Genomic DNA, 16,793 nt, shown 5'->3' on the forward strand with positions numbered 1-16,793 from the left:
ATGGGGGTCACTGAGGGCTCCCAGTATGTGAGAGGGGGCAGGCTGGGCTGAGGGACACTCCCCCGACACACACACCAAGTGCACGAATTTCGTGCACCAGGCCCCTAGTATAATTATAAAGCAGTAGGTCTAGCTGAAATGTCATTTATTATAGTTGTGTAACCTTGAAGAAGGCAAGTGGAGCCATAAGTTTCTTTGAAAGATTAAACTAGATATTTTTTAACTTTTTATTTTAAAGTAGTTTTGGATTTACTGAAAAGTTGCAAAAATAATATAAAGAGCTCTTGAATACCCTTTATCCAGTGTTCCCCAATGTCAGCATTTTACATTACCATAGAATAATGATCAAAGCCAGGAAATTAGTATTGATAAAATACTATTAATTAGTTCACAGACCTTATTCAACTTTGCCTTACTTTCCTCCACCGATATTAAGCTAGATGATGTTTAAGAGCTTTCTAGCTCTAAAAGTCTTTGATATGCTTGATGTATTACATTCTCTACCTTATCTTGATTATTAAAAACCAAAGATTAAATTTTCTAGTGACAGCCCACTATTTCAATATTCTGTTTAAGTATTAAACAGAAAAATGCTGAATTAAATTATTTTAAGCCCATTTCAACTTGAAAAATACCATGTAGGCTTGACTGTGACCCTTTCCTCCTATAACTCTCTTGATTAACTTCTTCCTATGAACATAATCCTCTTCCTGTGTCCAGAGCTCTGTGTTAGTAATAAGCAAATCACATTGCCCTTGGGAACCATTCAAGAGTAGAAAACATGGTGGGAACTAGAAGCCCACCCAACTTAAATCTACTTACACCATCTACCCCAGGGGTGTGAGGTGTGAAGCCTTTCCCTCTTTGCCACCCCAGCTACTATATGCTCGCTCAACACTTTAGAATGTTCTAGTTGGATTTTAGTCTTTTTGTGAAGACCTAATCATGGAACAGAACAAAATGTAAACTGCTGGTATAGTCTGTGCATAAAGGACCTACCTTTAACCCCTGGCAGACTCCTCACTGTCTTCAAGTATACATTTAGGTAAGTGGATTACTACTTGTATCTTTAGCTGCTTCACAGGTTAGAAAGTCAATTTAATGAGATGATTTTAATGAAGTATCTTCAGTATCATTTGAAGAAGAACCTGACTTAATCCAGTACACTACCAACTCTAAATTGTTTAGCATAGTGTAAGAAAACTCTACTATAAATGATCTCAATCCCAAATGAATTCATGGTGATTTCAATGAGATCATAATTCTTAATGCCTTTTAAATTTTTCCTTCAGAATTCTTGGTTAAAATATAGATGTCAGTATAAAGGAAATCTGAAGTAGAGATTATTTTCTTATTTTTTTAAACCTGCATTTTCATATATTTAAAGGGTCATCTTCTGATATTTGTCATCTATACTAATAAAAGGGTAATATGCTAATTAGACCAGATAGACCAGACGCCTTCTGGATGTCATTCTAGATGTCTTCCTGACAAAGCCAGGGCCCAGGCAAAGCCGCTTGGAGTCCCTGGTGCCTGTGGCCAGCCAGAGGAGGGAAGCCCAGGTCCCAGGTGCCAGAGGAAAGCCGATGCTGGCAGCCAGGGGAAGGAAGGCCTACTCTTGCACGAATTCTCGTGCACTGGGCCTCTAGTATTACAATAAAAGTGGGGGTGAGGTACTACACAAAAGCCCTCACCTCCCTGGGGCAAACCCTACAAAACACTGGTATTTCTTCCTGTCTACTCATGGACTTGTCACAAAGGCATCTTTTATTCAACATACTTAGTGCTGAACTCTTCATCTTCCCTCCAACCTGCTCATCCCCGTCAGTGGCATCACTTGCCTACCCATTGCTTCACCTTGTAGGTGATTCTCCAATTCCTCCCTCTCTCCATCCTTCACAGCCACATTTGTCAGGTCTGTTACTTTCACTTCCTCAGTTGCCCTTGTGTCTGTTTATTTCTTTCCCCTCTTACCTCTGTTGCCTTAGTTCAGGTCCCCATCTCTCATCTAGATTTTACAGTAGCTTCATAATTGGTCATACTGTCCATATAAATGTTAGCTACTATTGTTATCATTTCTCACAGAATCAAATCCAGTCTTTTTAACATAGGGCTGGATTTCAAGCCTCATTGGCGCTCTGTATTCTGATCATGTACCTTCCATGTACTAAATCATTCACCTACTGAAAATCTCACAGGGACTCCTAATTGCTTATGCAGGGGGCTGATCTTCAGGGGAAGGAAGAACATTTTGCTAATTGTTGAATTCCCCAACCTTAAGGCCCTACCACAGCAGCCAGCACCTAACAGGTATCCATTGACTATTTACTAGGTTGAAATTAATGGAGTTAGCCAATATCCTAGGATGCCTGTTAATTTTCATAGTATGACAACGATTTCCTATATCTTAAAAATAGGTGTATTTCATTGTTAGGAAAAGTCTGCTTAGCTTTTACATTATAAAACAGAATAGCTAGGAACTTGGCATTTAAATATTTTCTATCCTCACTCTCCACATTTTCATTGTGGAAATCTTTTAAAATAGTTTGCAGCTGTACTCACATTTATAAACAGTCCACATCCTGGAAGAGCATGTTTATTAGTAGCATCTTATGAACAGAAGCTGAACCAGGGAGAGACATGTAATGGAATTTGTGACTTAGGTACAAATGAGAAATAATACAAAAACAGAAACTTGAGTGAGTTGATTCTGCACACGATTATTTAAAGAAGAGTACTGCTATTTTTTTCTTTAGTATTTCATCATCATCCAGGATATTACACTGATTTTTAACTTGAATTTAGTGCAGATAAATATTAGAATGGGTATTTCCTTTGAGAAAAAAAATAATTTCTAGGGTGATCAAAGTATGTTATCAATTGCCCAGTATGTTTATTGTACTAAGATCTGGGTATCCTCTTACTTAACATTGTTAAACATGCACAGTTTCTCTCTCTCTCTCTCTCTCTCTCTCTCTCTCTCTCTCTCTCTCTCGCACGCTTAGAGGATTAGAGAGGCTTCTTTCATATTTGTTAGGTGCATTTTCATGAGAATACAGTTTCTATTTTCAGCAGTACATCCATTCTTCTGTTTGGTCTTCACTTGAAGGCATATTCTCCTTGTGAAATTTTAATTGTTTCTATAACACCCCTGTATTTGCAATCTCACTTTTAAAAGCTAGTAGCTTCAGGTGAAGAATAAGCAATAGAAACAGATTGGCTGTTGGTAGTGGTGTTATTTAGATCTCCTTGCTTCAATTCTAATGAAGTTTAGAGAATGAAGGAGGAGAATGTTTATCAGGGTAAATATTGGCCTGTGAACACAAAATAATCATGATTGTTAACAGAGTTTCATGACCAAGAATATGAGATTAGGATTCAAATCCCAGCTGCTTCACTTATCATTTGTATGACCTTGAACAAGTTATTGAACTGCTTTGAGCCTAAAGAACTTTGTCTTTAAAATGGAGATAATAATAGCATCTTCAGAAGGAGTAAAAACATAATGAGAAGGATGACCAACATTTTTAAAGCACCTAAGAGGTATGGATCATTATTCTTGTTTCACCAATGATGAGCAGAGCTTATAGAGCGTAAGTCAGCTCACACAGTTGGATGTGATGGAGCTGGGTTTGAACCACCACATAAAGTGTTTCATGCAGTGCCTGCCATATGCATTCCCGTATTAGCTGTTATTATGTTCATTATACAGAATTCTCCCAATGATAACTTTTTCTGAATTTTTTTTTCTGATTTCCCATTGTGTTTACACCAAAAACTTTCTGGTTGGAAAGCATTTTCTGTTCATAGGAAGTTGTGGGTAGAAATGAATGCAATTTCCCAGCATTTAAAGATTTGTTTGCAGTGTTCATGGCTGTTTGGGTCTCCTTATGTAATTTTAATAGATACAAGGTAGTACTTTCATATATGAATTAACCTTAAATACTTTTAGTTCTTTTGGCTAACATACTGGGAATTCTATATCTGAAGATGGGTTCAGTGATATCTATTGGATTCTGCATTCATGTTCCTCCCTTTACCTTATACAAGAATACGGAATTACATCATTTCTTTTCTTGGGGGAAAATAGTGGTAGAAAGGGGATGAGAGCTCTGACTCTTACTTTTCTCAGGACTCCTCACTAACTCTGTGGCTTTTGTAGGGGAGGTGGTCCTTCTGGTTAATATGCCTGCGGATAGCCCCGCTGAAGAAGGCCAGCCCCTGCCTGATGGGAGGACAGCAACCCCCACCAGCACCTTCAGCCAGCAAGACATCAATGAAGGCATCGTGTGGTACAGGCACTCGGGAGTCCCAGCCCAGAGTGACTCCTTCCGCTTTCAGGTACCCTTTGCTTCCTGACTTTTCTGATGTCTGAATGGTCTGATGAACACCATCACCGTTATTTACAAGCAACTTGGGAAATTTTCTGTGATTGCCTAGAAATCATATTTGGGGGAAGAGGAAATGTAACTAATAGTATTGAGAGATATTTTTAATCTGCTAATTTAATCTTATAAATATCTCTACAAGCAGAGTCATTTTACAGCAAGGAGATTTATAATAGATAATGGCTAGAGTGTTTAGGAAAATAATGTTTCCAGAATATTAAAATACTTATTTAAGTATTTTAATATAAAATACTTATTTTAATATAGTCTTATTTTCTTTTTTTCAAATGTTTTTGGAACATTTACCATCTTCTGATAAGATCATAGACTTGATAGCCAAACTCAGTGGGTTCATATTTCAGTTCTGCCACGTATTAACTAATTTTGGGGGAAATTACTTGGAAAAATACTTGTCCTTCAGATTCCTCACCTGTAGAATAGAATTATTGTAAGGATTTAATGAGTTAATACATAGAAAGCATTTAGAATACTGCCTATCACTAGGTAAGGATTGTTACTACCACCTATAAAGATTGGTCAGATACCAGTACTGTCAACTGAATGTTTGTGTCCTGAAATAATTAATATCTTCATACCTGCCCCTCCCCATGTGGTAGGTGATTAGCATTAGATGAGTGGGATTAGTACACTTACAAGAGTCACAGGGGAGCTGCTCCCCTCTCTACTCCCCACCATTGGGCTACAGTGAAAAGATAGCAGTCTACAACCCCAAACCCAATCCTGCTGGCACCCTGATCTCAGACTTCTAGCCTCCAGAAGTAGGAGAAATACATTTCTGTTGTTTATGAGCCACGCAGTCTGTGGCATTTTTGTTATAATAGTCTAAGCCAGCTAAAACAACCAGATCATAAGAAGACTGTCAATAAATGAAAGAACAAGAAATGGTACTGGGGATATTCTCTGGTTATTATGAAATACTAGAGGCCCAGTGCACGAAATTCGTGCACTTGGGAGGGGGATCCCTCAGCCCAGCCTGCACCCTCTCACTGTCTGGGAACCCTTGGGGGATGTCCAACTGACGAGCCATCAGTTGGACTTCCTTAGTGCTGCTGTGGAGGCAGGAGAGGCTTCTGCCACTGCCATTGCGCTTGCCAGCTGTGAACCTGGCTTCTGGCTGAGTGGTGCTCCCCCTATGGGAGTGCACTGACCACCAAAGGGCAGCTCCTGTATGGAACGTCTGCCCCCTGGTGGTCAGTGCGTGTCATAGCAACCGGTTGTTCCGCCTTTTGATCAATTTGCATATTAGCCTTTTATTATATAGGATAATTAGAAATCCATTTTAAAAAGGTAAAAAAGTTCAAACCATTTGGAATTTTTAAAATAGTCTCCCAAATAATTATACTTCTTAAAGGAAATCAAAATAGGAAACTATTAAGAAATAATGATGAAGAGGAAATAAATTATCAGTACTTCAATGATCTGGATAAAATAACACTCAAGTAAATTGATGGTCTTAAGCTCATATTATTGAGCAGAAGATCATGAAAATAAATCAACTAAATATTTAGCTCAAGAAGCTAGAGAACTACAAAGGAAACCTAAGGAAAGCAAAGAAAGGAAGAAATTAATAGAGATAAGCACACAACTAATTATAAAATGCTAGAATTGATAAGTGAGTACAAAACTTCATTCTTTGGAAAGACCAATAAATTAGACAAACCTCTGTCATGGACAAATTGGAAATAAAGAACTGAACAGAAGTACAAAGGAATGAGGGAGTATGAATGAGAAAGAGCATTTAAACATAGATACAGAAGAGAATTTGGGAAAATGTAGAGAAAATATAGAGATGCATTCATGATGATCAGCCAAAGCCCCTCTGAGCCTGAGACTCTTCTTTTGTCTCGAATCCAGCTGGAGGTAAACTACCCCAATAGCTCACCTTGTTAAAATCATCATACATTCTGCCTCCAAGGCCTGGGGTGCACATCCTCATTGCTTGACTAATTTATATGATATAAAGGATGTGCTTTTCCAGAGAGCAAGTTGAAATAAACTTGGGAACCATTAAAAGGAGATTTTACTAGCACATTAATGTCCAATGAGTGAGAGCAAACATTTGCCCTTTACTGGAATTAACTTTTCATTTTTAGCACCTGGGGACTCAGCAGTCCTCAAAGAATGAGTCAGAATGGAGGCAAAGACTTCAATCAAAGAAGTCACCTCAGCAAACTAGAATCCTCAGCTCTGCCTTTGCCGTCCTAGGCCTGAGGAAGAACATTACCAACATGGAGCATTTCCCCAGAAAGGGATTCTCAGCACCTGCTCATAATGATATTTGATTGCTTTTGCAAGTTGGTTACTAAGTGGGTAATTATGAAATAGCTAAATTTACTGATTTTTTTTTAAACAAACTCACTTGAGTTTAAGACATTCTGTTGAACATCATTACTTAGTAAGTGGTTCCCTTTGAAGAATCTTCACACATTTTGCTCAAAATGTGTTTAGAACTCCTATTGGAAATCTCCTGCCAAACCCATGGGATACTCTGAAGAATATCCTCAATAGTGACGGTATGGCATCCTTTGGAAGTAGATTTTAAAATGTAACCATATAGCCAGTCATTCAGAATCATGTCTGGTATGAAGAAGAGAGTAGTAATTACTTTGGGTCGAAACAGGGAGTAATTATAAAGTAACAAGTACAAAGTGATTTTTGAACTCGCTTGGAAGGCATTTCAAAAGTGCATTTTGAACACTCACAGCGTATTTATTGCACGTATGAAACAGCTCTCTGAGATCCTGTTCTCCTGGATGTAAAAGATTTGGTGTGCTTGTTTTTAAAGTCTCATTGTTTTATGGACTTACCTCATATTCTGATTTGAAATGACGCAGACACTTTAACTATGTGCCAAAATAAACAGCAACTTTCCCCATTCATTTTAATGTCCCTCAAGGATTTTAAACTAAAAGAAAATGCTGTTTTCATGATTCTCCTTTTTCTTCCCTTTTTTTCTTTCAAGCAAAACTTGCAATACAATGAGTTGCATCAGTTTCATTTCATTTTAATGTTTATGTGCTGTCATGAGCCATCAATGCATTCCATCTGTTACTTTGCCTGTAAGATGTGGGATTTATGTAATGCTTGTGGCTTTTCAAAATAAAGCATGGCATAGGGAGAAGAAAGCACGCACACTTATGTCACTTTTGGCCTGGGCAGAAGCCCTGGTCTTGATATATTCAGATCATGTTGACATAGCCTCAGGGGACATTGTTTTAAAAAGACCAACATGGTTCACACCAGTATCTTGACTAAGGAATCAAGAACAGATTCCCTTGTTTGGCAATATGCTCACATTTTATTACCTGCAGAGCATTCTTCAAGAGATGGGAGAACATGTTTTCCTAAAGCTTTGAGACTGAGTCATCTTGGTCAGTAGGAAGACCATGGTCCGCTAACCTGTTAAATACCAACCCTTTCGTTTTTGTGTGATTTTTGACATTTTGCTTAACTTTTTTGAGCATCAGTTTCCTCATCTGTAGAAAAGGAGATAATATCCACTTTGTGGGTATTATATGTGATGACTTTTGAGAAGTAGCTAGCCCATGGTAGACATTTAGTGAATTATAGCTGTTGTTACTCATATTATATATAGTAATACTGTAAGATGGCACCTTGACAACCTGTAGATATTCTGAATTTAAGCTCCAGGCATTGGATGTGATTAAGATACAGGGAGGACAGTTTTTAAGATTTCTTTTTTAAGAAAATAGTTTATTGATTTTTTTTTAGAGAGAGAAGAAGGCAGAGGGAGAGAAACATCGATATGAGAGTGCAACATCAATTGGCTGCCTCCAGCATGCTCCCTACCAGGAATGAAGCCCACAACCCAGGCATGTGCCCTGACAGGAGATTGAACCTTCAAACTCCTGGTGCACGGGACGACACCCAACCAACTAAGCCACATTGGCCAGGGCAGAGAAGACAGTTTTGTTGTTGTTGTTGGCCTAACGGTAGAAGACATAAGAAAGGGCTGCTATTTCTGCCTATTTCTTAGAATGCATGGCACCCTACTTCCTCTCATATGAAATTAATGCAACTACACAAGGCCACACAGGCCTTAGCAATTCTTGTAACAAGCCTCAGCTGGAGCAGATCACAGACGAGAGCGTGAGGGAGCAGCTCAGTAGCCCTGAAGGAGGGGAGAAGCTGCATGGTGAAAATCATCACTGTTTTCAGCATTTTTGAAGCAAGAAAAATTTGATTTTGTGATCACTAATTATTATGGCTCTTGCCTTGCAGTGATTAGGCTATGATGTGTCATTTATAACCTGATGTGTCTGTGTTTGGGTACAAATTTTAAAAATGGAATAAAAATCACATATCTAACATGTGTTGTGTGTGCTCACAGTGAAGTATTATGCAGCTATCAAAAATTGTGTTTTGAAGAATGTTTAATGTATTACGTTCAGTAAAAATTTATAGGACACAAATGAATATAGAGTTTGACATATGCATAGGAAAAAGATTAAACTAAAATGCATCAATGTGTTAATAACCACTATTTGTAATATTGTAATTCTAGATGATTTATTTATGTCATATTTATACTTTCCTGCATTTTTAGGATTACCTAAAAGGATTATGGCTACCTTTGTAATGCAGGAGCAGATGGAATTCAAAGACAGATATTTAAAGGTGGGGCAGGGGGATAAACACATGCAACATGCTCTGCCCAACTGAGGCTCACCAGTAGGACATTTCTTTCCAGGTTTCCAGTGCCATCGATGCCCACACCCACCTGGAGAGCCGCATGTTCAACATCGCAATCTTACCACAGACGCCTGAAGCACCTCAGCTCTCTCTGGGAGCGTCTCTCCATATGACTGTGAGTTGGTCGGGAGGACTCTTGGTTTCTAAGGCATATTGACGGGATCTGACAGAATGACCTGTTTTTTTTGTATCTGGTGAATGCCTGGCCCAGAACCCAGACCATACCATCCTGTAAACACATTTCTCCTTGACTTGAAAAAGATACTTCAATTCCCAGAGTGACAGGAAACATAGATGGAATTCACCTCAAACTCTTATCCATTGCTGGTGTCCTCTTTTCAGCATCCCAGACAGTCACAGGACTCCTCATTGCGTAGTTAGAAGGGATTTCAGGCCTATATCTGTTTAATCAGTACCTTTTGGGTATAATTACTCAGCTAGTTATAGCTCCATATAGCTGGAGAAACTGTCATTCCATTTCTTAGAGTCCTATTAGAAGTTTCCTTTCTGTTATCAACGTTTCCCAAATTAGCAGATATCTATGCTGAATCCAGAGAGATAAGTAGCAATTATCCAAGGGAAAGTTTTGGGGGCAGGTGATGGCAAAGGGCACTAAAAGACGTAAAACATAAAAACAGCACATGCAAAGACCCAGAGGCCAAGGAGAATATGATTGTTGGGGAAAATTGTAAATAGTTTAATAAGACTGGAAAAATGAGGACAGCAGAGGGGAAATGGTGAGGATGGAGAGGCCGTGAGCTCCATCGAAAGCGGACCTGCCTCCTGTGTGGGAAGAGCACGGGCTCATGGAAAGGATTGAAGTGAGGCGACAGCTATATTAATTCAGACAATTAGCAGCCCCACTGCAACCCTGTATCTAGGGGCAGGAGTGATGCCAGGACCCCTCTTTAAGTCAGAGCCACAGCATCTAAGACTGCAAATGAATCATTACGGACCTGCATTTTAGTTAGCGCCCACATAATTACACTCCAAAATATATCAGCCTTGAGCCATGACAAAGAAATCACCTGCAGTTTTAGAAATTATGGGTCTGGGGCACGACAGAGACATAAAAGGGGAAATAGGAGGTTTTTAATGAATAGCTGATATCGGCATTTCCACTGTAAACCATAATTTAAAGAAATCATAATTCAGTAGCACTATAAAGTCTATAATTCATCATTCTGACTGGAGGAACTTGGATCAGAATTTCCTTTAAAATGTGAAGAAAAATGTGCATGCCTGTTTTTTGCCAAATGCTAATGCACTGTTATTTTGACTTTAGAGGGGGGAAAAAATGGGCCAGGAGCCACTAAGATGGCGCCGTTCCCACTCCATTGCTATGGACCGCTAGACTTTTCAAGCTCCTTAACCTTTAGGGTCTTATATTGCTAGTTTTCAAACTAGATCTGTCCAATTTAGGATATCACAAAGGTTAGTTTATCATAAAATGCAATTAGCCTAATCTTCAGTGCCATAAAATATACATAGTTTGTATTTCTTTTATTTTCTTAATTTTTAAAATATATTTGTTTATTGATTTCAGAGAGGAAGGGAGAGGGAGAGATAGAAATACCAGTGATGACAGAGAATCATTAAATCTTGCATGCCCCGTCCTGGGGATCAAGCTCGCAACCTAGGCATGTGCCTGACTGGGAATTGAACCATGACCTCCTGGTTCATAGTTGACACTTAACTACTGAGCCACACAGACTGGGCTTCAGTCATACATTTTTGAGCCCCTTATTTGTGCCAAGTGCTAGAGATGACATTGGTGGCTTGATGACCATAAAATACAGTCTCTATTCTTAAGGAACTTAGAGTCTAAAATGGGAGAGGAGCGAATTAACAAACACTGACAATATAACGATACATGCCATGACATGGACATGATATGGAAGCAAATAAGAGACACCTGACCCAGTAGGGGGGTGGCAAGGTCATGGAAGGCTTCCTATGGGGGGTGAACAAAGCTGGTTGAAGTGAAAGATTGTCTCTAAAGCAGGGTCTCAAACTTCAGCCTGCACTAAGATCACCTGTAGCGTTTGTTACATCACACATGGCTGGAGCCTACCCCAAAGTTTTCTAATTCAGTCCGTCTGCTGTAGGGCTGAGTTTCTAACGAGTTCCCAGGTGGTTCTATTGCTGCTGCTCTGCTTGAAGAACCACTTCAAGAAATAGGGGGACATTCATTGTAGACAAAGGAACAGCAGGTGAAAAAAGATGGGGATGTGGGAGAACATGACATATTGAGCAATGAGAATTCATGTGGCCGGAGCATAAATTCCTAGGTGAAGAAGAAACAATATATGAAAGTCACATCCTGGAGGACCTTAAGATAAAGTGAAGGGATTTCCACTGTGTCCTGAAAGGCTCTTGGGACAAATACTATGTAGCAGACAGGCAACCTGATCAGATTTTCAATTTAGGAAAGTCATTCTGGCTGCAGGGTAGAAAATACTCTAGATGGGGACCGATAGGGAGCACGGAAATGCACCACTGCAGTCATTTAGAACAAGAAGGTTAGTGGCATGATACCATGCAGTGGCAATGAAGATTAAAAGTTAGTGAGATCTTGAAGAGATACTTGTACATCCATGCTCATTGCCACACTATTCACACTAGCTAAGAGGTGGAAGCAGCCTAAATGTCCTTTGGCAGATAGATGGATAGAAAAAATGTGGTATACACAACAATGGAGTATTATTCAACCTTTAAAAGGGAAATCTGGTCATATGCTACAATATGATTGAACCTTAAGGACATTGTACTAAGTGAAATAATCCAGTCACAAAAAGACAGTCTGATGATTCTACTTATATGGGCTATCTAATATAATCGGACTCTTAGAAACAGAAAGGAGAATGGTGGTTGTCCCTGTGAGGGCAGGGGTGGAGGTGGGGAGAGGAAAAAAAGGAGTTTTGTTCAATCCATACAGAATTTCAGTTTTGCAAGTGGAAAAACTTTCTAGAAATCAGTTGCATAACAATATAGGTAACAGTACTGTATTATACACTTAGAAGTTTTTAAGGTCGGGGGGACATTAGAGAAAGATTAAGAGATATTTATAGATATCCTGGTCAATTAGATGTGACAGGAAGGTGAAAAGCCCCAATTTCTGAGTATATTAAGAAGCAATCACCTCATACCTCTCAGAATGGCTACAATCAACAAATCAATAAAATGACAAGTGCTGGTGAGGAAGTGGAGAAAAGGGAATCCTAGTACACTGCTGGTGGGAATGCAGACTGGTGCAGCCATTATGGAAAACAGTGTGGAGTTTCCTAAAAAATTACATATGAAATTGCCATTTGATCAAGTGGTCCCACTTTTAGGAATATATCCTAAGAAACCCCAAACACCAATCAGAAAGAATGTATGTACCTCTATATTTATAGCGTCTGGAAACAGCCCAAGTGCCCATCAGTAGATGAGTGGACAAAAAGTTGTGGTACCTTTTCACCATGGAATACTATGAAGCAGTAAAAAATAAGCCAGTCCCAGAAAGACAAATATTACAAGATCTCACTCATATATGGAATCTACTGAACAAAATAAACTGTTGAACAAAATAGATTGAGAGACATAGAAACATGGGACATACTGTGGAATCTCAGAGGGAAATAGAAAAGAAATCAAGTTATCATCCACAAAAGCATTTTAAAGAATCTTTAAATTATATATTTTCACATAATAAACTTTTTTTCAAAAAAAGAAGCCATTCATTGAGATAGAAATGTATGAGGACTTTAGGGGGAAGGGTGGAAATCATGATGAGTTCCATTTGGGGTGTGTCTATTAAGGGTGGTTAGGAGATCAGTAGATATTCTGGGTGAGAGATAAACTATTAAGAATCACTAATGGTTTGTAGTGGTTAACTATGAACATAACTGGAACATAACTAAGAAAGATTGAATAGAGTGAAAAGCAACATAATCAAATACCTATCTAAATTGAAATTGGTTCTGTGGCCTTTCTGGAATTATGTTATTCATCAAATCTAAGATCCTCTAAATGGGATCTTATGGTTTAATTTGCAGTGTTCATCAGAATTATACGTAATACACATATATAAGATATGTATATACATATGTATAATATTATAAGATACAGAGCTATATAAGTACAAATGATACATATACATTTAGGATCCATAGTATATATGGGCAAGACATGCATATTTAACAATAAATATCCTATATAATAAAAGGCTAATATGCAAATAGGCTGAATGGTGGAACAACCAGAACAACCGAACAACCGGTCACTCTCACATGCTCAGGCCACTGGGGGCGTTTGGGGAACATGGTGGATGTTGGCTGCGGCAGGATGGTAGAACAGGTGAGCGGGGGCACCAGACCAAGGTGAGCGCCAGTTGCTGTCATCGGGGTGAGCCTCTGGTAGTTACTGAAAATTCTTTGCGCCTGTGTGCCGCGGTCTGGCCCGGTGCTTGCACCACCAGCCCTGCTCTCACATGCTCAGGCCACTGGGGGCGTTTGGGGAACATGGTGGATGTTGGCTGCGGCAGGATGGTAGAACAGGTGAGCGGGGGCACCAGACCAAGGTGAGCGCCAGTTGCTGTCATCGGGGTGAGCCTCTGGTAGTTACTGAAAATTCTTTGCGCCTGTGTGCCGCGGTCTGGCCCGGTGCTTGCACCACCAGCCCTGTTCGTACACGCGCCAGAGCCGCCACTCGTACCCACTGCCAGTGCCCGGCGCTGGTCCTCATCGCTCAGTGCCATGAGCGGGTGCGAGCAGCAGCTGCTGGCTGTGATCACCCCTGAGGGCTTTTCCACCTTCCCCTGCTCCTGAGGGATGATGGGGCCAGCAGCTGCCACTCACACCCGCTGCTCGCAACATCTGCAGATGCAAGCGGGGCCGGCGCCATCAGCGGGTGCGAGTGGCAGTGGGAGCGGGACTGCCAGCACACAGAGGACCAGGGGCTATGGTGGGAGGGGCTGGGCGGGGGCGCAGAGGAAGGGTCAAGACCTGCCCCTGTGCCTGCCACAGCCTTGCAGCCCACAATTCCTTTCAAGGTGCACGAATTCGTACATTGGGCCCCTAGTAGCCTAGATAGTATAAGATTATGCAAATGAGTTAATAGATTCACATCAACTCAAAGTTTTCCAAGTAATCATCCACTATTTGACTTGGAAAATCCTTAAGGGCAAAACTTTTGATTAATTAATCTTTTTAAAAAATATATGTTTTTATTGACTTTTTTCAGAGAGGAAGGGAGAGAGATAGAGAGTTAGAAACATCTATGAGAGAGAAACATCGATCAGCTGCCTCCTGCACAGCTCCTGCTGGGAATGTGCCCGCAACCAAGACACATGCCCTTGACTGGAATCGAACCTGGGACCCTTCAGTCTGCAGGCCGACGCTCTATCCACTGAGCCAAACCAGTTAGGACTGATTAATTAATCTTGGTATCTTCTTCAGCATCTCACACAATGCCATATACAAAGTAATTGCTTAGTAAATATTTGCTGATTAAGTGAATATTTTCAGACCTATTTTCTCATAATAACTCCCTAAACTGTATCCCTTCCAAATTCAAATAAATTAATCATATAGGAACACACACACACAATTTGAATATCATGTTTCCCATTCCTTTCTTAAAGGGCAAATAAATTCTATTATCTCTTAATGTGAAAGACACATTATTTATTAGTTCCTTTTTCAAATGGTTGCAATACTCAGGGTTGGGTTGGCCAAAGTCACCACTTGTGGGAAAGGCCTTTAATAAGCTTTTCTTTCCTGGTTTCCTTTGTTTTCAGAGTGATTGCTATAGCAGAGTTCTCTTAAGACCACTCTATTGGGCCCAGCAGGGATCCAGTTAGATGATCTCTTTTGTGATGCAGACTCAAGTCTGGGCTTGCTCTATTTATTGTGTGGCAGCCAGCTTCTGTGTCCATGTTTATACTTGAGACCTGTCAGAAACTAATAGGATTATTATCTGCAATCTCGGGAAGTGTTTGTTTACCCTTGGGATTCTTGCTGTGCTTTATCTGAGCTTTTCACACCACTCAGAATTTCCTACCTTAGATTTATTTATGATTTTCCCCTACAAAAAACTAGAATTCCTTGAAGAAAGTGTCTATATATGATTTATCTTGTATGTCCCACAGCTCTTTGCTTGGTACCTTGCAGGTAGTAGGTTCTTAATAATTTGCTACATGAATATATGAATGAATTAATTTGCTGTCCTAACTAATAAACTATGGAAGAAGATAATTTATTGTAGGACCTCTATTTTATTGAACTCATCTCATTATTCATGGGTGCCTGACTTCTGAGGCCCACTGTGGGCTTTGGTCTTTAATAGAATGGCAATCAACATGTGAAATTGATCTTTTTAAATAGAGGGTGAAATGATAATCTTTGTAAATCCTGACCTAGAAGTTTAAGTTATGCACACTTTGCTAAGGCTTAAGTGTTAAAATGTTTGTGTCCCCATCCCCCATCCAATTCTTCAGGTGACATTGAAATGCAATGGAAAGTATTCTAAAAAAAGTTACTGAATATGTTATTATACAAAGTATTTTATTATTTTATTTCTTAGCTTAATCTTTTTATGATGATATGTGTAGGGAGCGGCTCTAGAGTTAAACCTCGGATTGACCGGTGGCAGAGCCACAAACAAATCCCAGCTCAGAGAGCAGAACCCTCTTAGCATAATTAAGCTTGATCTTATGATGCTCCCTAGATCCTTCCTGGGTAGCTAATGGGCTGTGGGAGATGCAGCAAGTGCTGCCAAAACAAGTGAAACTCACAAGAACATTGTCACTATGTTGACCACTACCTTGTTTTTCTCTGGCTATAAAATCAAGCCTCAGCTTGCTGGCTGGATCCTTCTCTGTGGCCTCATCCAGGCACAGGAGATCCACCAGCCCCAGCTGTATTCTCTTTGTCTGTCTTTTCTTTAATCCTTCACCGCCCCTCCTCAGGCTCACCGAACCCTTGGCTGTGCTGGCACGGCACAGATATGTTTCATTCACTCAACAGATTTTTATCAAGTAATGTTATGTGACATATGCTAGGTGGTTGGGATCCACCCACCCATAAATGAACACAATCCTTGTTCTTATGGAGTTTGCATTCTCTTAGGTATAAGTAATAAAAAAAAACAACTCACTTATAGCATGTTAGTGAGAAGTGTTACGGTAAAACAAAATGTAGGTCAGGGACAAGGGTGTTAGAAATGCAGTGGTGGGAGCAGAGGAGACCTATGTTTTAATTTTAAATAAGGTGGTTGGCATGGCTCAGTGGTTGAGTGTCAACCTATGAACCAGGAGGTCACGGTTCAATTCCCTATCAAGGCATATGTCCCAGTTGTAGGCTTGATCCCCAGTGTGGGGCGTGCAGGAGGCAGCCAATCAATGATTTTCTCTCATCATTGATGTTTCTGTCTCTCTCTCCCTCTTCCTTCTCTGAAATCAATAAAAATGTTTTAAAAAATTAATTAATTAATAATGTGGCCAGGGTGGACTTTATTAAGATAATGACATTTAAAGAAAGACTTGCAGGAAGTGAGGGAGATGGCCACGCACATACTCAGAAAAGAGCATTCCAGGCCCAGGGAACCATGCATTTACAGGCATCCAGCTGAAAGCTTGCTTAGATGTTCAAGGAATAGCAAGGAAACCAGTAGGGCTGGAGCAGAGTG

The 16,793-nt window shown here is 39.9% G+C and overlaps 1 protein-coding gene across 1 annotated transcript in view; it reads left to right on the forward strand.

Moving 5' to 3' along the window:
* Positions 1-16,793, forward strand: part of FRAS1 (Fraser extracellular matrix complex subunit 1) — a 479,756-nt gene that overhangs the window by 347,153 nt on the left and 115,810 nt on the right. The window contains exons 31-32 of the mRNA XM_006778222.2: positions 4,163-4,341; positions 9,121-9,237. Coding sequence (XP_006778285.1) covers positions 4,163-4,341; positions 9,121-9,237 — 296 coding nt within the window. The remainder of the gene's footprint in view (positions 1-4,162; positions 4,342-9,120; positions 9,238-16,793) is intronic.

This window comes from Myotis davidii, unplaced genomic scaffold (assembly GCF_000327345.1).
Source record: "Myotis davidii unplaced genomic scaffold, ASM32734v1 scaffold449, whole genome shotgun sequence".
Taxonomy (NCBI): Eukaryota; Metazoa; Chordata; class Mammalia; order Chiroptera; family Vespertilionidae; genus Myotis; species Myotis davidii.